The sequence below is a fragment of the Gallus gallus genome, chromosome 3, assembly GCF_016699485.2.
Source record: "Gallus gallus isolate bGalGal1 chromosome 3, bGalGal1.mat.broiler.GRCg7b, whole genome shotgun sequence".
NCBI lineage: Eukaryota > Metazoa > Chordata > Aves > Galliformes > Phasianidae > Gallus > Gallus gallus.
This window is the reverse complement of record NC_052534.1, coordinates 103,823,056-103,845,189: the sequence shown is the minus strand read 5'-3', so window position 1 is coordinate 103,845,189 and position 22,134 is coordinate 103,823,056. Positions and strand designations below refer to the sequence as shown.

The following is a 22,134-nucleotide window of genomic DNA, read 5'->3' as shown; positions in this document are numbered from 1 at the left end:
CTGAGCTCACAATCCCCAAAACGTTCTATAAAGAAGGAAGATTTAATTTGTTGTAGCATATACTGGAGTTGTAATGCTAAGAGTAAATGCAAAGAGTTTTTCTTTGACGTATTTTTTGAAATTAAGAGTGAAAGAGCAAAAATTACTACACTATTCCCTATATTTTTATTTATTTATTTTGACAACTCTTCTAGTTCTATAGTGTCTACTCTTCTTGCCCTCATGGATGGACTGGATAATAGAGGAGAGATAGTTGTTATTGGTGCTACAAATAGACTGGATTCTATAGATCCTGCACTCAGGAGACCTGGCCGTTTTGACAGGGAATTTCTTTTCAACTTGCCTGATCAAAAGGTAAAACTTAAAAAGTAATTTTTTCTTGAACATAAAGCATTTGAATGTCTGACAGACAAGCTCATAAAAAAAGAACAACAAATTGCATTTGTTCTTCTAAGTATATTAAATCTTGTGAAGACTTGTTCAGTAAAAACACACTGATAGTGTATGTAAAGTACTGAACTCCTAATCTTTGGAATATAGATAAATAAAAACAAAGGTAAACTGCATTAAACTGGATAGCTTAGCTCAAACCTATGTTTTTGTATGAGTTTATATAAGGAATGTCAGATTTTGGGATTTTGGAAGTTACAGTAAGATAAAATATCTTTATATATACTACTGAAAGGACAAAAATTGTACACGTAAACATAAAAGGTAATTTACTGATGGCAGGAATATTTCAGTTCCTTGTTCTATATTTTTTAAGAATTCAGCCTTAATATTGCATGAATTCATACTTAACTACATCCACAATAAGTTTATTTTTAACTCATTTGAATTGTTTACAGTTCTGAAATGACATACTTTTGCAATTCATGTGTATATTCTGTGCTACTCAGCAAAAAATTAATTGGTGAGGCATTTGGCAGTGGAAGCTGTTAATCATATATACAGCACTTAAACATGCAATTATAAAATTAGGAAAATTCCTACTAGAACATGAATTGTGATCAGTTCACATGTGATACTGGTGTTGATAAAACAATTAAGATATGTAACGGATATAATGAAAAGATTACTGCTTTTACATAAAATTGTAAAAGAGGGGAGAACTTTTGTTCTCAAGAGATCTTTGCATGATAAGTTCTGTTTTATGCACTTCAGGGATATGTCAAGGGAAAATAAATTGATAGTTACTTGAATAAATAGTATATTCAAATCTTCTGACATGGGTTTGTCTTGCTAACTTTATTTTCATTTTTAAATCAGGCACGAAAGCACATTTTACAAATTCATACCAGGGATTGGAACCCCAAACTGTCAGATCCTTTCTTAGGAGAGTTAGCTGAAAAATGTGTTGGTGAGTGTTACCATGTTAGTACTTCTACTATAGATGCTTTCTCCTCTGTGTGAAACTTGGAAAGTTATTGAATTTATCAGGTTATTTATTGTTTTTATCTTTTTGATCTATTGTACTTTCAACAATGTTATTTTCTGTGGTAAAACATGCTTCTGTCTTACTGAAATACAAAATCAGTAGTCAGTAGTTGTTTGAAGGTAAAATAATATCATTTTTCCTTTCTGCAACTTCCACTTGTCCTTTAGTAGGATGCATACCCACAAAAAGAAACAAATAGAAATGGTAATTGGAATCATCAGGTAGATCTCCCATTAAAATAGAATCCTACAGATGGGGTAGGGAAATGTGTTTTTTTTTTTCCTGTCTACATATGGACAAAAAAAAATCTGCACTTGTTTTTTTTTTTCATTGCCTGGCATGTTCTCCTCTGACAGAAATCCCACAGACTACTCAGCCTTTCTAAAGGTGATTTTTTTCTTTACAGATTGCTAGCATAGAACAAACCCAAAGTGTAGATATAGGCGGGGGTGGAGGGAAAAAACACCTCACCGTGAGTATGTTAAACTATACCTTTGGAGCGCCCAAAGACTTGCTGTACTGAATGGAGGATGGTTGTTCAAGATAAACCTGCTGCTTAAAAGCTAATCAGAAATAAAACCCAATATTTTTATAGTGAATTTAACAGAGGAAGTGACCCTAAAACACACACCACAAATCTCTTCTCAACAATTTGTCATGCAAAGATGCATCCTCTGTCAGTCATCTGCTTGGAGAAGCACTGAAGTTCTCAGAAAAAGGACGGTCTCAAATATCTGTGCATTGGAACCCATCATCAGAGAAATAAGAACTTTAAATTGAACATCAGTCCATTCAGTCAGCTGCAGTACATCCGAATTATCCTCTTCATCCACAGGGACATCTATCATCGAAGCAACATCCCTCCGCTTTTGATGCACAAAGACCTCAACATCTTCTGGTGAGGAGAAAACATAACTGTCCAGCAAACTCCAATTTAAGCTTTGCCGGGTATAAGACAGCATGTGCCAAACCCATTTCATGTAAATTCTGCTTGATTTGTGCAAAGACGTGATGCTGCTTAGTGGGAGAGAGGGGAGTAGTTGATGTAAAACTCAGTTGTTTCTTTGAAAATTCACCATATTTTTGCACTGAGAACACAATCATGTTTTTTAGAACTTCAGACCATAAGGAAAGCTGTTGGTAGGTTTGATCTGAAGGCATTCTTCATTCTCAGTAAAACCTGTTCTGTGGAAAAGTCAGCTAATCAGAGGAAATGCCCTTTTCTGTTTTCCTTGGCTTTCCTTTTGTCCAGCTGCTGTGCACTTGATTTTCTCAATTCTGTGTCTTGGAATATACATGTTTTCGTACATCCAAGATTAAAACCTTTTGACTATTACAAAGATCTTTTAAAACAGTTGAAGAGTGGTTTATCTTCTTCGCCTTCAGATTGCATCATCGTTTCTGTAAGTGAAATCTGCAGCAACTAATATTTAAGCAGGCATTCCAGATTCTTTTTGTCCCTGCAAGTTGAACTTACTGTCCCACTTCTCACACTGATAAGAATATGTGCTGGTCTGTTTCCTCTTGTGTATAGCTTTTTTTTTTCCATTTTAAAACCTCCCCTTGCACCCCTGAAAGCTTCCTACACCCAACAGGCTTTTTGCACAGCATGGTTTATACCTCTCTCCAATTCAGCAAGCTTGGCAACACTTTAACTTACAAGCATGTGGATCCTAATGAAGAAACCTGCTGAAATACTACCAAAGCAAAGGACTTTGGGGAAGCAGATGTATGTGTGACTCAAAACTTTTTAAGATCGGGGGTACAATTCCAGGACTTACACAAAAAAAAAAGTTATTTCTGAGGGCTGATTTTTGTGCCAGGTGTTATGGATGCCTTTTAGGAGATTTTTGCGTATATGAGAATTAAAGAACACACTTCACTGAATTGCCACGTAAATGCAATGAGTGTGCGACAAGTGAAGCTGCTCAGGGAGAAAGTGGAATTACTCTGAAGACCACATGACGATGTCTTTCCTACTACTGTCAAAAAGCACAAGTACTTAGTACCATTTTTGCCATGTAAGTGTGTACTGGAGATGGGTCACAGCAGTCCTGAACTTCATAATATTTGCTTTTCTCTTGTGCTTGCTTTATTGTTCTGAACGATAACTTTCTGTAGGTAGAGAGGCTGTTAACTCAGTCTTGTAGGAAACAGAACATATTGGCAGCATGAAGTGTGAATGCCTTCACCTTGTAGATGAATTTTTTTAGTGTGAAGAATGTTATTGAAATGATGTTAAATAGAATTGTGAAGAGGTAAGCCATCATACTCAAGGTGCTTGTTAAGCTTATTTTTGAAGGAACATTTTGTGACAAAATAGTATTTTGTTAGATCTTCTTCCTGTCCTAATGTAATGTGGGAGAACGAAGTTATGGCATTAGTTTTGGCACTTCATACTTTTCACAAACGTATGAAAAACACCAGTGTGTAGAAAACATTGTTTTTCATTTCTCTTACAGTACTGAACTTTGACCAACTTACTTTTCTCCATTGGAGGAGTTGTAGAGAGTTGTACTGCAAAAACTGGAAGAATCATAGAATCGTTTGTGTTGGAAGGGGTCTTTAAAGGCCATCTAGTCAAACTCTCCTGCAGTGAACAGGGACACCTACACTAGATGAGCTGCTTAGGGACCTGTCCAGCCTTACCTCGGGTGTCTACAGGGACGGGTCTTACACCTCAGGCCAACCAGCTTCAGTGCCTCACTACCCTTTATTGTAAAAGCAGTGGTTAAGATCATTGGGTTAGATGTTCAGCCTAGCTCAGGAGCAGTTTGTTTCAGATTTTTGGGTGGATATTGGACAGAGAATGCTTTAGAGAGGACATAGTACCCGCAGTATGTGCAGGATAGGAACAGTAAAATATGACTTGTAATATTTCAGTGATCAAAATACATTCTTTGGAAATCTGCTTTTTGAAAGCTGGGCTTCAAAACTAGTTAGCACAGTGTGGTGGGGATAGGCAGAGCAAAATGGGCTTCTTGAGAAGAGTACTTAGTTTTTTGATGTGTTGTGCCAGTGTATTTTGCTTGCCAAAGTGAACACCCTTTGTGAATTCTTCTAAATGGAAATAAATGCACTGAGCCTTGATTCAGTAGTGTCAATTTAGCCAGAAGTAAATTCAGATTATTTCATCTAGGTATGACTCATTTTATTTATTATTCTTTGACAGCATTTTACTCCTGTTTTTTTCACATCTTAATCAGTGTGCATTTACTTCTTAGAAACAAAAAACCTTCAATGTTTCACAAGATATGGGTTTTTTTGCAATTTTCCTATTGCTGAAATGGATGTACAGTGTACACAAGAGAATCCCTTAGAAAGAGACACCAATTATTACTCTTCAAATGTAATTGCTCCTGAGAAATGAAAAATAGAAATGGAGACTAATTGTGTATCTGATCACCTGAGAATGTAATTTTAGAAGTAGGCTACAGGCTATTATTTCCTAATTTTGCAGTTCCTTGGAGATGTGCAAGCGGTGATTAAAAAGACTGTTAGAAAGTGGTATTACAGCATTTATTAATAGAAAAATTGAAAAGGACCGAGCTCCTGAGCTGCTGAATCTTCTGTGACAAAGATACTGAACTAGTTTTTAAGGCAACAGGCCACTGGAGTTCTATATATCTCTTGTACATCTTTGATTTAAGCTTTGCTTTAGTGCCCCTAGGCTTGTTAAATTCAGAAAGCTTGTTGCATGCTAAGTAGACTAATTTAAATGGGAAAATGCTACCTCATGTTAAAAGAAAAAAGCAAAACCTGGATAAAAAAAAACACCTGTTTTTGGTTTCTTAGATTGATGTGTAGATACAGTTCAGTAAGTACATGTGGTTGACGAAGTGTGCCTGCATGGTTTTGATTTTGTGATGGGGTTGGTGTAAATAAATAAATAAACAGCCTTAGCACTGAAAATAATTACCTGCTGAGTAATGTACATGGACGTATTCGGGCATATTTCAAATGTAACATGCATTTATTTCATTTTAAGGTAAGTTGTGATTGTGAATTGTTGGCTGCTGCTTAGAAAACAATCTGTGCGCTCATGAAGTTTGTAGTTATCGTGACTAACTCTTCTGTGAACACAGCTTAGGAGTTGTATAACAGGTCTGATATTCATGGCATTCTTTGTTAGTTGGTTTTTGTTTCTTGAGTTATGTTCCAATAAATATGAGAATTTTAGGTGGAATTTTAAGTCTCAGCCAATGCAAGTTGTCTTTGCAGCTGGAAAGTTGATACCTTGTATTGTAAAACCCCAAATAGCGTAACTGAAAGATGAGGGTGGAAGATTGTCTTTCCCCCTCATCTAATTGCTTCTTTATTTCTTTATTTTTCAATGCTGTGTATAGAATCAACTTTGTTCCTTTTGCTGTATTGATTTTTGTAAAACTGCATTCCCATAGTACTGCAAGAACATTAGAGGATGGAGCGAAGCAAGGCAGCAGGCTTCAGCTTAGGGACTTGGTGCTGCCAAAAAACTGATACAAAAATAGAGTAGAAAAAGTATGAATGGGAGGCGGTGGAGGAGGGGGAAGCAAAACAGCCTCAAGAATTTACCTAGAGCATTGATGAATAATGAGTTTCTGTAAACACTTGGTTGCAAAACTGTGAACTTAGGTGACAATACCTCTGTACAGTATCCTACCTTTTCCTGTAGTGACTGTGCCCCACTGGAATAATATTTAAAGTTCTTTGAAAGATGGAGCTGTTGTGCTACAAAATATAGCAGCCTATTGATGTCTCTTGCTGAGAGATATGAGAAAATTTGTAATGTAATCTCTAGCTCTGGGGAGAAACCCCAAGCCACTGGAACTGCAAAAAACACAGAGGTATTAAGTCCCTAAGTATTTCATAATTATCAGATCTGTGGTTCTTAATAATGACGATTAAGCAATTATGCAAAGCCACCTGTAGATACTTAGAAGCTGGGCTGAATGAAAATTGTAATGCTTTTTAGTAGCTTTTCTACTCTTTTATTGTGAACATTAGAAAACTGTAAGAAGTCTGAAACATTTTCCTCGGTGGTAATAGTTCACGTTTTTGTGAGAGTCTACAGTATGCCTTTTTAACCAGAGATTCCTTCTCTTCTTTATTCATTAACCTTTTTTCTTGACAGTGCTTATTTTTCTCAGTCTGTAGTAGTTGGATGCTCCTCCAATAGAACAAAACGACTTTGCTTTTAATAAATATATTCATGTAGAGATGTGAAGCAAACTAAAACAACAACAAACAGAAAAGCAGAGACCCCAGGGCTAGCCAGTTACAAATGGCTAGTATACTTGAGACAGTATTAAAGAAAAAGGAAGAGTGATGACAGGCTGAAAGCCATGAGCTGAAGATAAACGCCGTGTAGTGAAAACAGAGGTCATTTGAACCATCGTGTAGGATTCATTTCTGTCTGTATTTCAGTGTAACTGTACATAATTTCTTGATGTACAGCACTGTCACTGGACTATAGCCTGGCAGGTTTTGGCAGATGCTTTGTGGACCTTGACAACGAAGTATTACCGGTTGTTTTTAGCTGTAGGCATGCTTGAAATGTATGCAGCACAACAGTGCTATTTCATGGAAGGTTGTTTTGTTTTTCTTTCTTTTTTTTTTTTTGTACACCAGGGTACTGTGGGGCCGACATAAAAGCACTTTGCACTGAGGCTGCCTTGATTGCCCTGAGACGACGCTACCCCCAGATTTATGTGAGCAGTCAGAAGCTTCAGCTTGATGTTTCGTCAGTAGTTCTCAGTGCACAGGATTTTTATCATGCAATGCAGAACATTGTGCCTGCTTCCCAACGTGCCGTGACGTCTTCAGGACATGCGTTATCTCCCGTGATCAGACCACTGTTGGAACGTACCTTTGCTGACCTTCTTGAGGTTTTACACAAAGTGTTTCCTCATGCTGAATTCAGCCAGAGTGACAAAAGTGAAGGTATGTGGGTTGTCAGTTGGCTTTCTTGTATTGCTAGCCTACAACCTGATGTGTGTTTGCTTTACTGTTATGTTCAGATGTGAATGCAGTTTGCTTGTCTGTTGCTTAATTATTTTTGCAGATTTTAAGTTGCTGTGGCATTTATTGAGCTAACCCATGTAGACCAATATGCTGTAGGTTTTGGTGCTATCTGAAAAAAAAAAACAACCCACCAACAACCCTACACCCCTAAGTGAGTTACAGTTTAAATGGAAAATAATCAGATGGTATATAAACAAACCAATTAAATAGTCTTTCTCAACGTGTTAGTACCTGAGGTTGGTGCTCCTGCCTGAGTGTCACTTACGTGTCCTCAATTGTTTGCTTGTTAGTGGGATAAAAGCATTCTGCAAGGGAGTTCTATGGGGAGCTCAGAATTTGAGAGTGTAGGTTAGACAAGATCCCTAGGCCTGTGGGGTGGTCATCTCCTGCATAATGAGGAAGAAATCCTGAGGATTTCTTCACCTTGAAGTGCCTGATACACTTCTGATCCTGGAGCTGTTTCTGCTGGGTTAGCAAGTTGAGAACTTTTAGCTGTTCTGTCAAGTTAGCTTTTTTTTTTTTTTGCCAGATTAGTGAGTGAAGTCCAATGTGCTTAAGGGGTCAAAAGTGTGTCAGAACCCTACTGCAAAGGGAGCAGTGTGAGTGTGTTTGTGAAGCAGAGAGTAAGGAGGAATGTGACCGACTGTTTTGATTGGCAGTGATTCAGTAGGTTCCATGTTTTGTGTTCTTGGAGACATGCTTTAATTGTTACCCTTGTCATTTCTTAAGTTAAATGTTGAAATTACTTTGGTTTTTGATGTCTTTGTATTCTGACATAATATTTTTTACTGTTCATATTTGGAAACGGCCTCATCCCCCTGGCTTTATAAACACTCCTTGTGGTTGTGTGTAATTAACTTGAAAATAGCCTAGTCATAAAGCAGATATGTGACAGCTATGACTTCCTCTTCTTTCCTGTTCCAGAATATGCTTTCAGACTGCACCCCCAGGCAGCTTAGGCTGATCATTGTGCTGGCTGCAGCAGTTCTACCAGACCAGCTGTGCATTTTTGCTCTGTCCCTTGAATTTCATGTACACATTAGGCCCTTTGCTGAATTGTTTCATTGGCAGACTTGTTCAAAAACATATTTGTGTTGGGTTACTTCTCTGCTGACTGGGATAGCTGAGGGTTTCAAGTGTGGAGTTGGCCTGAGGTGGAGTCAGGGAGTGGTGGTGAGCTGAGGGAAGTAAACTAGCTTGCAGCTGTGGTTAGATATTAGGTTCTCTTGAAACCGGAGCGTAAGAAATTTGTCTCCCTTCATACTTCTTACCTTTTGGTAATGCTCAGTTTGGATACTGTTGTTATTAAAGAATACTTACAGTGAGAGTGGGGCTGGACTCTTCTCACTGGTGACAGATGACAGGATGAGGGGAAATGGCCTCCAGTTGCATCAGGGTAAGTTTAGGTTGGATATCGTGAAACATTTCTTTACAGAAAGGGTTGTTAAGCACTGGGATGGACTCCCCAGGGAGGTGGCTGAGTCACCATCCCTGGATGTGTTTAAAAACTGTTTGGATGTGGTGCTCAGGGATGTGATTTAGGATAGGATTGTTAGTTAGGGTAGTATGGTCAGGTCATGGTTGGACTCAATGATCTTTAAGGTCTTTTCCAACCTAAGCAATTCGATGATTCTAATTGAATTAAAAATCCCTCTCTTTGTTATAAAGTTATATTTGAGAATATTCAGTGCATGAGCGTAGGAGATACCCTGTGGGTCTACCTTTTGTATAGCAAAAATTCTGCATCTTGAGATTTGCAGTGCTCCAAGAATTAGGAGGTCTATTTCCAATTGCCTTGAAAGGCTTCTGTCTTGGCCCTGAGTTAGATATCCAGCAACTTTTCCAAATACTTCTGGATGTGGGCTTGTTCTTGGCACCGGATTGAGATCTGCAGGCCTTCATAATCTTCACTTCATGAAGCATGCTTGTCAGATGTGCGACTGCATTGCTGTTTGCCAAGAGATTTGTCATATCCTCATCATGTACTTTTGTTGTCTCAACGCTTTTTCTTGGGACTATATGTCTGGACGGATAGCTGGTAGGTGGCATCTCTGTCCTACACCGTCAATGCTGCCATTATTGGTTCAGGGTAGTAGTACCTGTGCTGTGGTGGGTCATATATTTGAGAATAACTCTCATGTCTCTTTCTTTCGTGTTTTTTTTTTTTTTTCCACAGCACTCCGTTTTTCTAAAGGGTTGTGGCCAACTCAGGGTTGCTAGGATCTCTGGTGGTCACCCTGCAGCAGCAGCGTGCAGCTGTGGCTGAGCTGATTTCAAGCTTGGCCCGTCCATTACAGAGCATTTTGTTGACCTCTGCACTTCTCTCACTGACCATTTTCACCCTGTTCATGCAAAACTGATTTCGCTGAGGGAATGAGAATGGTTTGTTGAAGTTAACATCAAATAAATTCCTTTTCAAGGAGCAAATAAAGATCTCATAGCAGTTGATTTTCCATTATCTAATGGCAGTAGTCTATTCTTTATCCCACTGTAGCCATGGTAGTTAATTTAGCAGAACCTAACTTTCAAATGGGTTTTCTGTCAACTGGTTGTTTTGGTTTACTGCCATGCTTACATTTTTTGCAGTTTGTTAGTCCCCAGAGGCTGTCTTTAGAATGCAATCAGTCTTTTAGCTTTTTGTTTCTGAAGGACTATGTAGAAATTACCTCATCATGTTAATACATCAGAAAAGGAATTAAAATAGATTGAAGCACAGAATATGAATTCAGGATTAGCTGCATTGATTGTAGTAGTTTCATTTGTGGTGGTTTTGTTTTTTCTTTTGGCAAATTGTCAGAGTAGGGGAAGCAATTCCTTATAAACACACATTGTCCACGTGATCGTGCAGAGAATAATTTTGGAAGAACTGTACCTGTAAATATTGGGGCACTTTGATTAAAGAAATAAATACAAAATTCTTTATAGTCTGAGGAATTAAAAATTTCATAACTTCATCCTTGAAAAATCTCTGGCAATAAAATAAAATTAAATGAAGCAATTCATAGCAAGTTAAACATTTATTTTTTGTTTGTGAGATTGTTCTGCTTGATGGCTTGAAGAGTAAATTAGTAATTATTAGACTTCTACAGTATTTAATTTGCTTTTTTTTGAAAGTATTCATTATTCTGTGTTCTTACATTTTGACAGTTATAACATTTTCTTTCTACTCTTGAAAATAAGTGTTGTAATTGAAGAAAAATTGTAATGCCTTTTCTTGTTTGTTGCGAGTATAAGTGATGAGACTAATTAATGTATTTCTTGGAACAGATGTACCAAGTCTAATATTAGATGATAGTGAAGATGAGAATGCTTCATCAATTTTTGAGACGAGCTGTCCCTCAGGATCACCAAAGAAACAGTCATCAGCTGCTATACATAAACCCTACCTTCATTTTACAACGTGAGTGTTTCTCTAACTGTCTTTAACCAGATTGCTGAAACTATGGTGCACTTAGATCAGAAGAGGTAATAAAGGTGTGGTGGCAATGCTGTTCTGTGCTAGAAAAATATAACTGCACAGATAAGAGGTTTTAGATTGAAATGGTCTTAGGAAAGGCCACATCCTAAACACAGCAAGCAGAAACAGCTTGGAACAGATGGATTTATCTTAGAAGTAATGGTCTTAACAGCAATTCTCAATTGTAACAGGTAGTATTGATTTGAAATACCACGCATTGGGAAGAGAGATATTGTGGAATATTTCCCCAGGGTGGAGCTGCGGGGTGACCTGAGAGCGGCCTTTCAGTACCTAAAGGGGGAGCTACAGAAAAGAAGGGGGCAGGCTTTTCAGCAGGGTCTGTGACGACAGAACAAGGGGAAATGGTTTCAGGCTCAGGAAGGGTAGATTTTAGGTTTGATATGAGGAAAAAATCTTTCACAGTGAGGGAGTGAGGCACTGGAGCAGGTTGCCCAGTGATGTGGTTGATGCTCCATCCCTAGAGACTTTCAAGGCCAGGCTGGGTCAGGCCCTGGGCGCTCTGATTTAGCTGTGGTGTCCCTGTTCATTGTTGGAGAGTTGGACTAGGTGGCCCTCAGAAGGTCCCTTCCAGCTCTTAACGATTCTGTGATGATGTGATTTTGGAGGGGAAGATTTAGAGGTTTACTTTGTAGAAAACATTATAATGACAGTAGAGATTATTTGCTTTGTCTTGGTCTGAAGTACTGTTGAGCTTCCGTGTATGCAGTTGTTTGGTTAAATGATAAAAAATGGTTTGAGTTTTTAAACACGTTTTTTCCTTGTTTTTCTTGGAAAGTTTTTGGGAAATGGGAATTTGGAAAGATTGCGTGAAATTTGGCTGAATCCTTCCTGTTTAATTTGATTTGCCTACAGTAACATTTCTTTGGTTTTTAGTTAGAACATAGGCTGAAACAGTTCTGTAGGTTCTCTGGGGAGTTTGCTTAATAAAGAAAATGAGGTTAGGAGAACTGCTCAGTAGTAATACTGTTCAGTAGAGCCATCTTGTGGAAAAATGCTAAATTTTTTTCTGCTAAAAACTGATGCCAGAGCAGTATTTATGGAAATGTGCACTGAAAAATAAGGATATAATTTAAAGTAACTTATCTTCTCTGAGAGGTGTGTGGGCAACTATTTCAATACCAAATTTAATTTGATGCCAAATTTCTTACGTGAACTCCTTCTTAGGATGTCTTCTGTATAGCAAGAATGAAAATAAAGCTTACCTTTGCAGTCTTTCTGCTGTCTGAAAATATGCTTAGTAAAGGAGTAGAATATGAGCAGTGCTTTTTGTTAAATCTTATTTCTTAAATTACAACGTGTTACATTCTTCTTGGAAATCTTAGGTATTATTTTCAGAGGATGAATTCATTAACCTGAAATTTCTGAGGTTACTGTAGAGATGCCCTGGTGCTTCAGATGAACCTGATGTGACTAAATAGATATCTTCACTGAAAGTCCATTTATGTGAAAGTGCGTTCGTATGATGTTGTATAAGTTTAATATGTGCACACTTTTGCAGATGAGTTTGAATAAAATTGTCATGAAATTCAAACAGTAGACAAAGTTTGAGTTACTTAGAGCTGAATTAGTGCTGAAGTATTTTACAGTTTGTTGAATCTTTTTAGGCAGTTGTAGGAAGTTGTCCATTACTTGGCCTTTTGGATTCTTAGCAAACAAAAGACCCAAAACAAATACCAAGGCTTACTAAAATGAAGCAGTGATTGAGGTTATATGTATGTCCAGTGATAACAGTAGCATATTAATTCTAACTATTGTCTGTTACAGGTCAGCTTATCACCAGCCAACCTCTTACAGACCGAGATTACTGCTAACTGGAGAGAGGGGTTCGGGTCAGACTTCACACCTTGCTCCAGCACTATTGCACACTCTTGAAAAGTTCTCTGTACACAGGCTAGATCTGCCAGCACTTTATTCAGTCAGTGCCAAAACACCTGAAGAATCGTGTGCACAGGTGACATTTAAAATTCTCTTGCAATAAGTAACTGATGTAATTCTGGAACAGATGAGTAGCATCTAAATAACGGCAGATGAGTGTAGTGTTAGGTAAAAGCCAGGTTTTCATAGGCTCCTTGTATTTTGATATTTTAAAAATAGGTCTCTCTGGATGGATATTCACATCTCTCTGTTGACTAAAAAGAGTAATCATGTTTTTAATGTGACCTCTCAGGCAGATACCTTATCTCAAGTAAACTGAATCTGGGTTTTTGGTTCCAAATTTTCATTTTTGTTAGTTTATGTGTAAATTGTTGTGTTATGGTTTTATGCTCAGTTACTTACTGTAAATGCTTAAGTGTGCGGTGGATTTTATGGTGTGTAAGGATAGCAAGCCAGTTTAATTTTCATATTGATAGTTCAATCTTGACAGGCTTTTAACACATACATGACAAGCAGTATTTTTGTAGGCCCTACCACATTGATGTAAAGTAATTGAATGATACAGCTAACAGTTGCAAACAATTGTTTAGAAAGCCTTAATCATTAGATAATATTATTTTACTGGAGGATTCATATACCAAGTACTACCAACACAAGTCATTTCCTAGTCTGTAAGAGTTTTGCTTCTCACGGGGGATAACAAGGATTTCTTAGTTAAATATCATTGTTACTTTTAATTAGATCTTTCGTGAAGCTCGAAGAACAGTACCAAGTATTGTTTACATGCCTCAGATTGGTGATTGGTGGGAAGCTGTCAGTGAAACTGTGAGAGCTACTTTTCTAACTTTGCTGCAAGATATACCATCCTTCTCCCCTATATTTCTACTGTCTACCTCTGAGTCCATGTATAGTGAATTGCCTGAAGAGGTAAGTTTATAGTGGGAGGGCAGTATTATGTGTGCGTGTACTGTTCAGCATGTTCTGATCACATGAAAACATTGTTTTGCACTGTTTTTCAAACTTCATAATAAAATTTGTAATTTTCTGTAATGAGGGCTGTACTTCTATATTACTGATAATTATAATCTCCACACTATTTTGCTGAGGAGACCAAGTAGTTCTTGAACTACACTTGCTGTTTAGAAATGACACTGTTTTAAAGGGTTGATGCGTTCAACCCATTGTGGGTTCTTTCTCTGGTCTGCTGTTGAAGGCAATGATGGAATTCCAGTAACACCTCTGGAGTAGAGTTGATTTTCTTCATGGTGGCTGGTATGATGTTGTGCTTTGCATTTAGGAGAGAAAGAGTGTTGAAAACTCTCCAGTGTTTCAGCTAGTGAGCAGGGTGAGGGTACAGAGGGAGCTGGAGAGAGAGCAGGACCACTATAGCTGGCCCACACTGGACAAAGGGATGTTGTTCTATCCACACTGCTGGCACATGTCCAGCTTTTCATCCACTGGGACCCGCAAGTCTTTCTCCACAGGGCCTGCCTCCTGTTTGTTGATATACCTGGGATTGTCCCGATGCAGGTGCAACACCTTACACTTGGCCTTGTTGAACATCATTAGGTTTATGTGGGCCTACTTCTTAAACCTGTCCAGGTTTAACCTGTCCTGTCCTGGATGACATCCCTTCCTTCTGTGTACACAGGTTTGGGTAGAGTTTCCTGTCTTCTCTAATGTGACTAATTGTGGAAAAGCTTGTGATGGGCGTTTTAGTATGGTTGCTAATTATGTCATTTTGAGTGGAGGCTCAATTTTCACGTAGCATTATTTTCTTTCTAGGTGAAATGTATTTTCAGAATCCAATATGAAGAGGTTTTTTATATTCAGAAACCAAGTGAAGAAGACAGATTGCGATTTTTCAGAGGATTAATTCTTGATGAGGCAGCAATGCCCCCACCAAGAAGGAAACAGGCTGGTAAACTAAATTAACAGTAAAGCCAATAATAATGTGATCTCGGTGTTTTGTTTTCTGATAACACTTTTTCTTTTCAAAAGGCGTGAGTAACTGACAGCTGGTGTAGTTAATATGTGGCAGTGTTTCTGTACCCAGAAAAAGTTTATTTGAAGGAGGATTGGAGGAATTGCAGTTATTGGTTTCAGAAAATGGGGAGCTGTGGGACCAAGGGTTTATTGATGGTTGTGTTGGTGAGACATTAAATGTGTAATGAAATTTGGGCATAATCATAAGGCACTCTGTTGTTACTACTTCTGTTGTCTGACTTCTTGTTTTTTTCCCTAGCTCTTCGTGCTATGGAAGTTCTTCCTCTTGCACTGCCGTCTCCTGCTCGTGAGCTGTCGGAAGCAGAAAAACAACGAATGGAGGACCAGGAGGAGAACACGTTGAGAGAGCTGCGGTTGTTTCTCAGGGATGTTACCAAGAGGCTGGCTACAGACAAGCGCTTTAACATCTTCAGCAAACCGGTGGATATTGAAGAGGTCTTGTTTCAGTGATGTGCAAACAATGCAGTTGAAATTATTAGAAAAAGTATCAATTGAAAAAGGAAATGGATAAGTTAATAAGTAAAACGAATGTTTTAGCCATGATCTTTCCTATCTAGACTGCTAGTTTTAGCTGGTGAGATGGTCACAGCCACATGAATTGAGATGCAAGGAGTTTGAGAATGGTCTTTGTACCAGTAACCTGTAGGAAAACTGACAGGAAAGCACAGTTTCCAACTAAAAGTAGCATTTAAAAATGCCACTCCTATCCCTACCAGTGCTTCTGAAATATTTGGAAGCATAAATACAATTCTTTAATAAAAGCTTTTAGAGCGTAATAGTCCTGTAGGCATGATAGTATTGGAAAAGCAATCTGTGTTCTGTAATGTAGCGAGCGTTAATAGCATTGTTGAATAATTTCAGCAGTAATGCTTATAGATGCCATTAATTGCAGATGGTAGCACTTTATAAGACATTTGCTGGTTGATTATATAGTGTGCACACCTGAGAAGATGGCTCGATCTGCAAATCTATTTTCAGATGCTTGTGTAAGAAAAGGATGTGGTTTAGCCTGACTTAGAAATCAAATGCTGTAAGTCTGTTAGTTAGGATTGTCTTTTGTTTCTCAAGAAACATTTCTTTTACAAGATATTACGAGACAAATATGGGATGTTTGCAGTACAGCTCTGTAGAAAATGAATTTGCATTGTGAATTTCACATGTCTAAATGGTGTAATTTTGTTGTCTCATGCAGTCCTCTTAATTGGAGCTTTCCTCAGTGTTGTGTAACTGTTTTTGAAAGACTGAGGAGCTCTTCAATAAGGCAGTTCAGTGTGAGCATGGTCAAACGAGTATTTTTATTATGAAACTGTTCAGGAGTTGTAGGGAATTCATCATATTCATGGTAAAATTCTTTTCCCCCAGTGAAGTTGCAGTTCAAATACACACGAATAAGTATAGGAAGAAAAAAACAACAACCCACAAACAAAACAAAACAGAACGCCCACAAAACCACAGTCCTGGTTTTCTAGATGGAGAAATTAAATTAAAAAAATCCCGAGCATATTTTTTTTTTGCATGTCTTGTAATGGATGACAGCACTAGGAAGTGTCCCGTTTTGTCCCACGTCATACTTTTGAGCATGGCTCTGTCCCGTTGTAGAAGAGCTGTCTGATTTTCTCAGGAAGTGTTACGCTTGTTCCACTCCTGCTTGCGTTGCAGAGGGAATGCTGCTATGTGACAAATCAGAGATCTTCCTGACTAATACAACAGCAGTGTTTTCAGTTTCCAGTGCAGATTATTTCTGATGTGCTAATGAGAGGAGCAAGCTCGTGACTTGGCGTTCCACTCAATGAACTAATTATCATGTTTCTGTAGAGAGAGACATAAGGAGAATTTTTGCCATTCGAATTTTTCAGCATAGGTTTCAGTGTGTGTGTTTAAGGAATTAGGCTATATACTACAGTCTGCTGCACTAAAGCATTCAAGTTATGTTGTAATAGATTTTTGTATGAATATCTATAGCTACTTTATTTAGAAAAACCTAATAAGTCTTATGGAGCCATTGCAGCTTTATCTGGATAAGTATGTAGCTGTTCAGTACTTTGGCAGCTGCCATCATATGTGGGTGATTTCAAAAGAAAAAAAGCAATGCTGTTTCTGAGGCTGCCAGTGTTTCTAATTGATTGTAACCTTAATTGCATTGAAACATGCACGTATAAGGATTTTTCTGCCTTGAAGTAAATAACAAATTCATAGATTTTTTTTTTTTGGTGAACTTTGTTGCAGCAGCTGTGCTGATACATTTGACTGTCAAGCTTGAGCCCCTTATGGTACCATTAATTATCTAAAATGCTTTTCAGTGTGCCCTAGTGGATGCTAGATTTCCATTTATGAGCTAAGCTTGTAGTAAGCTGTGAACTCTGACACAATACTTTCTCTTTAGACTGCCCTTCTGTGAAGTTACGGTCTTCAATCATTAAAACCTGACTTTTTTTAAAAAATAAAATTGATTGAAGGAACTAATTAATCACATATACTTACAAGTTGGTAATTTGACTGTTCAGTTTAATGAGAAGTTTACTTAAAACTCGAACAACACCCAGTTTTCTTCATTTTTCTTTGTGTGACGCTGTTTGTTTTCCCTTTCCAACTCAAGATAGTGTTATAACAGCTACAAAAAAGGTATAAATAAAAATGCATTTAGATAAAATGCTGTGCCTCAAAAACACCATCAAATCCATTTTAAAGAAACTGAAGAAATTAATTTTGGGAGTCTAGTTAAAACTTTGATTTTAACATAATTTTTCTTTCATTATTGAAACTGTTATTGTATTGGAGCTAAGCATGTGGAATGAATAAGGGTATAAAGATATGAAACTAGCAATGTTCAAATACAGTCCTTTGTCATTTTTGTATGCTGTTTGATTGTAGGTTTCAGATTACCTTGAAGTAATCAAAGAGCCAATGGACCTGTCAACAGTAATAACCAAAATTGATAAACACAACTACTTAACAGCCAAGGATTTCCTAACAGATATTGATCTGATATGCAGCAATGCATTGGAGTACAATCCAGACAAAGATCCTGGAGGTAAGACCTACTTCATTTTGGCTTACCTAAACTGAAAGCTTGGTATTTAATCGCATATTCAGTTACTGTTTTAGTCTCTAAATAAGCTGCATGTTTTATAATAATTAAGATAAACAAGCAAATTTCCTAAGTGTCTGTGCTTTTGGTGTTCTAAGGCACTTGGAGCACTGGGGGACATTACGAGAGCTACAGCACTTAGGGTTGTTCTCTAATAAATTAGGTTTTGTAGCTCCTTTTTAAATTCAGTAGCTCATTTTCAATGAATTGACTTTGCATATGCAACAAAAGCCAGTGCAATTTGGAGAGCTGTGTAGAGAATACTACGCACAGTCTGGCAGTGGTCTGCTTTCATTTTCTCATTGGCTTAAAGTGTGAAATGCACCCACAGAAATTAAGAACTGTCTGTCTGGAGATAGAAATAAAGTGAGATAGATCAGCAGGCAAGGAAGTTGCTGCAGCTGGTTAGGAGAACTTTAGAAGGTATGGTCTTGACAAAATGTCATGCTGTGCTTTCAATTAAGGCAAAATTTGTAGAATGAAATGCATGGGAAAGTGTTCGTACTCAAAGGAAAGGGTATATTTTATACTCTGTGCAGGGGCCACCTTATTGTGAATATTGCTAAAAGAAAGCCTTTCATTTGCCAGCTTTCCCTTTAACGTAGTTTTATTTCATATTTGTGATACCAGAAACCTGAGTCTGTCTGTAGACAGCATTTAAGTGTTTCATCACATTTTATGAAATAAATTTACCAGGTTATAGCCTGATTACGTATATTTTTCTACTCAAACTTTCGATGTTATTCTTTCCCATTCTCCGTTCTCCTGTACTTCTGAGCTGTAAGGTGAATGCTGAGAGCACTAATCCTCTTGGGTGGTTATTTTGAAAAGCATGTTGTAATTCTAAAATTGTTTTGCACAGTTTAGTTCCCGTAATGTCAGATCCTAGCTTTGCAAAGCCAGGGTCATGTGAGAAGAATTGCCTTGCGTTTGTGTAGTTGTGAAGCCTTGAGTGTTTTTCGTGTTTCATGTGCCTTTTGAATGTAGTGCTAGTTCATAGCTGTTGAAAAGAAACCTTTCTTTGATTTATGGATGCTTTTTGTATTACAACTAAAAAAAAAATACGCTGGTAGAATTCAGCAAATGATTCAATGTGTTCTTGATAACACTACTTAAGGACTTCTAAAGTGTAATTATTATGAGCTAATCAAAGCCTTGATGGGCATGTGGGATCCTCTGAGTGTCTCTGAAGAGTGCCTGCTCATGTGGTGAGGGCTTGGAGAGACACCTTCTGCATGTGACTGACATGTTTTTGACTTAATGATGGGCTTTGGGAAGAATTGGCATTAATACACACCTTTTGTTCCCCTTTCTTAGGCCTTTTGAATCTGTGAGCTTGGTTGCTTAATTCTGGGAAATATAATCTGAAGAGGTTCTTGTAATTGTAGAGCAGGCCTCTCCACTTCCAAAGAACAGACTTTGAAGGTCAGGTCTGCTAGGAATTGTGACATGAACTCAAGTTTGGTGTGGCAGAAACTTGAAATAGCAGAGGCAACTTGGGCAGGATGTAGAGGCAGAACTTCTTATTGAGCTTGACCAAAGAGAAGAGCTTTAGGAAACACGTGTAGGGAACCGAAATAGGAACATTTTAGTTTTTCCTGATGTCAGGATTAAATGAGAAGAAATTGATCTATCTGTTTCTAGGTTAAGTCTCCGATTGTAGGTTCTCAACATTAAGAAGGTATTTGAAAGATAGTTCTGTCTTCTGCGTTGTCACAGATTGATGATATATTTTTCTTCTGGCATATAAGACGTTGTGAGTCTTTGTATGAATACACTGCTGAAACAGTACATCATTTCTATTCTGAGTAGGCATTATACGTGTTCAAATCCATTAACTGATTATTAAGCTATAAAAAATCCATTAACTGATTATTAAGCTATAAACATTCACGGTTTCTAAAGCTGGGCATATATGCTTCCTCTGTGATGTTTTTCATTAAAATGACTGGTGTAGAGTTGGGAAACTGTGCCCCTGTGCTGTTTGATAGAATACAGTCAGTGGTATGGTCATCTGTGGTAGTGTGATTCCACTCATACTTACATTCGCGGTGCTTTTTTGATAGGTTTATATAAAAACCTATTGTGTTAAAGTGGAATGGGATTGCAAGTATGACATGTTGGCATGACTCTACAAACCTGGTTTTGGGGAGGGCTGTTTCAACAGTAAGGTTCTAATCAGTATCAAAAACCCAACCAAAACTCCATGTAGAGCTTTGATCACTATAGAGGCTTTCTTTTTGCCCTCCTTTTAGTAGGGTGTTTTATACTTTATTTCCTGACTGACTTATGCATCAGCAAAGTGCAGATGTTTATTTGTGATCACAAATCAAGGTGTTTCACCAATACATGTGGGTAAAAAAATAAATAAACCTACTTTCCAGTCAATTTAAGCAGTAGTAGATTTCCCCAGAAAACATACTGAGGGCTTGATTGGGCTGGATATTGGTACTATTTGTGACTCAGCTGCCCTCTCATCTGTAAAATTTACTGTTTCTGGATTTATAAACCTTGTTTAATAAATGTTCATTGATATTTTTAATTGTTGTCCTTAGTGATTATTAAAACAGATTAAATATGCTAATTATATAATATGTTGTAGACATTAATGTTGGTGTTTGCTGTAGAAGTACATCCATCAGCTGGAAAAAGCAATTCAGTGTGGATGAATTGACGAATTAAATATGATTGTGCTAAAAGTAAATGGTGTTGTAGATTTCATTGAAAAGCAGCATTCTAGTTGTCAGTTTTCTCCACGTATGGCTTTACTTACTAAGTTAAAATTACTTCTCAAATACTGCAGCAGCAATGGAAGAATTTCTTTTGCGTATTTCAAAGATATTTTGGCCAGTTTTTCCAAAGCAGATTAAAATGAGAAATAACTATTCATTATCAGCAGTGATCTGGTGAGGCATGAGATGAAATTTTATAGCATTTGTTAAAGAAAAATGAAACAATAAAATTAAAAAAAGTGAAGAATGTAGTCCAGACCTGCCGTACAGATCCAGAGGGTGTCCAGGACGATTTTGCTGACGATATATGAGCGTTACCCCCTCAGTGAGTGTATTTATTCCTGGACAAGTCTCTTGTTACTTGGGGCACTGTTATTGTACTCCATTGTTCTGTGTAAATCTGCCTGGGGGACCTGGCTACACCTGCTGGTTTTCGCAAGTTTTGAAGTTGATTTAAGTGTGTTCATCTTTCATCATTTGCATTTGCCTAGAAATGCCACTATTGATTAAATTAACAGTTTGTACTTCTGAAAACTACTATATTTTTAACATTGCTGGGTTGGGATTTTTGAGCACGCTGTGATATTGATCCACGTACATTTTCATGTATTTCTATTTTCCAGGTCCATCTATATCAGTGTTGTCATACACAGTACAAACTTGCATAGAAATGACAAGTCTTTTACTAATTGTGATTAAAATTACTAAGTGTTCTGTCCTGTTTTCTAGATAAAATCATAAGACATAGAGCTTGTACTTTGAAGGACACTGCTCACGCTATCATTGCTGCTGAACTGGATCCAGAATTTAATAAGATGTGTGAAGAAATCAAGGAAGCAAGAAGAAAAAGAGGTATGTTTAGCTTCATTTATCATAACAGAACATAAGTAGGATAGAAGACAATTATAAATGTCCACATAAAAAATTAAATTTAAAATGGAAAATGGAGTGCATGTCAGGCTTGGGCAGTACCTGTTAAAGGATGGCTGAGCTTGAAACTTGTCTACTTTTTCCAGCTGTGTGAGTTTATCTGATAAGGCACTGTCCTTCTTTACAAAAGAAGGATGCAGTGCCTTTTGCTACAGAAAGTACTATTGAACACAGTGAACAGATAGATAGGCATTAAGATTGCTGTACTATTTGAAGGCATGGTGACACCAGAGCTGTGTTCTAAAAAGGCAATATAAGGCAGTGTAATAACAATTAAGATTAGGGAGAATATCATTTAAAACACTGGATTTTCAGTTCAGCCTGGCACGTGCCCAAGTGTACTTTTGGTGATAATATATTGACTTTTTGGATTAGGAAATGCCTGTTTAATCCACCCTGAGGGGAGAATGAGATTGACAGTCCAATAATCCAGAATCAGGAAATACAGCCCCCTCTGCTGGGGCACTGACTTCATTTCTGTACAGATAGTGCAGTTGTGTTCAACTTGTAGTTTGTAGACCTCCAAGTTTATGGACGGCTTCTAAAGTTGACCACAGTAGGTAATTGAAAACCCACATGTGCT

General features: G+C 37.6%; 1 protein-coding gene across 7 annotated transcripts in view; it reads left to right on the top strand.

Moving 5' to 3' along the window:
- ATAD2B (ATPase family, AAA domain containing 2B) overlaps positions 1-22,134 on the top strand; it is a 72,969-nt gene that overhangs the window by 29,488 nt on the left and 21,347 nt on the right. For 6 of the 7 annotated variants that reach the window (XM_040697998.2, XM_015285046.3, XM_025149099.3 and 3 more), the window contains exons 14-23: positions 195-354; positions 1,270-1,360; positions 7,049-7,360; positions 10,709-10,841; positions 12,684-12,870; positions 13,536-13,721; positions 14,580-14,715; positions 15,040-15,236; positions 17,673-17,832; positions 21,351-21,473. In XM_040697998.2, coding sequence (XP_040553932.1) covers positions 195-354; positions 1,270-1,360; positions 7,049-7,360; positions 10,709-10,841; positions 12,684-12,870; positions 13,536-13,721; positions 14,580-14,715; positions 15,040-15,236; positions 17,673-17,832; positions 21,351-21,473 — 1,685 coding nt within the window. The remainder of the gene's footprint in view (positions 1-194; positions 355-1,269; positions 1,361-7,048; positions 7,361-10,708; positions 10,842-12,683; positions 12,871-13,535; positions 13,722-14,579; positions 14,716-15,039; positions 15,237-17,672; positions 17,833-21,350; positions 21,474-22,134) is intronic. The other variant, XM_025149098.3, reaches the window with a different exon arrangement.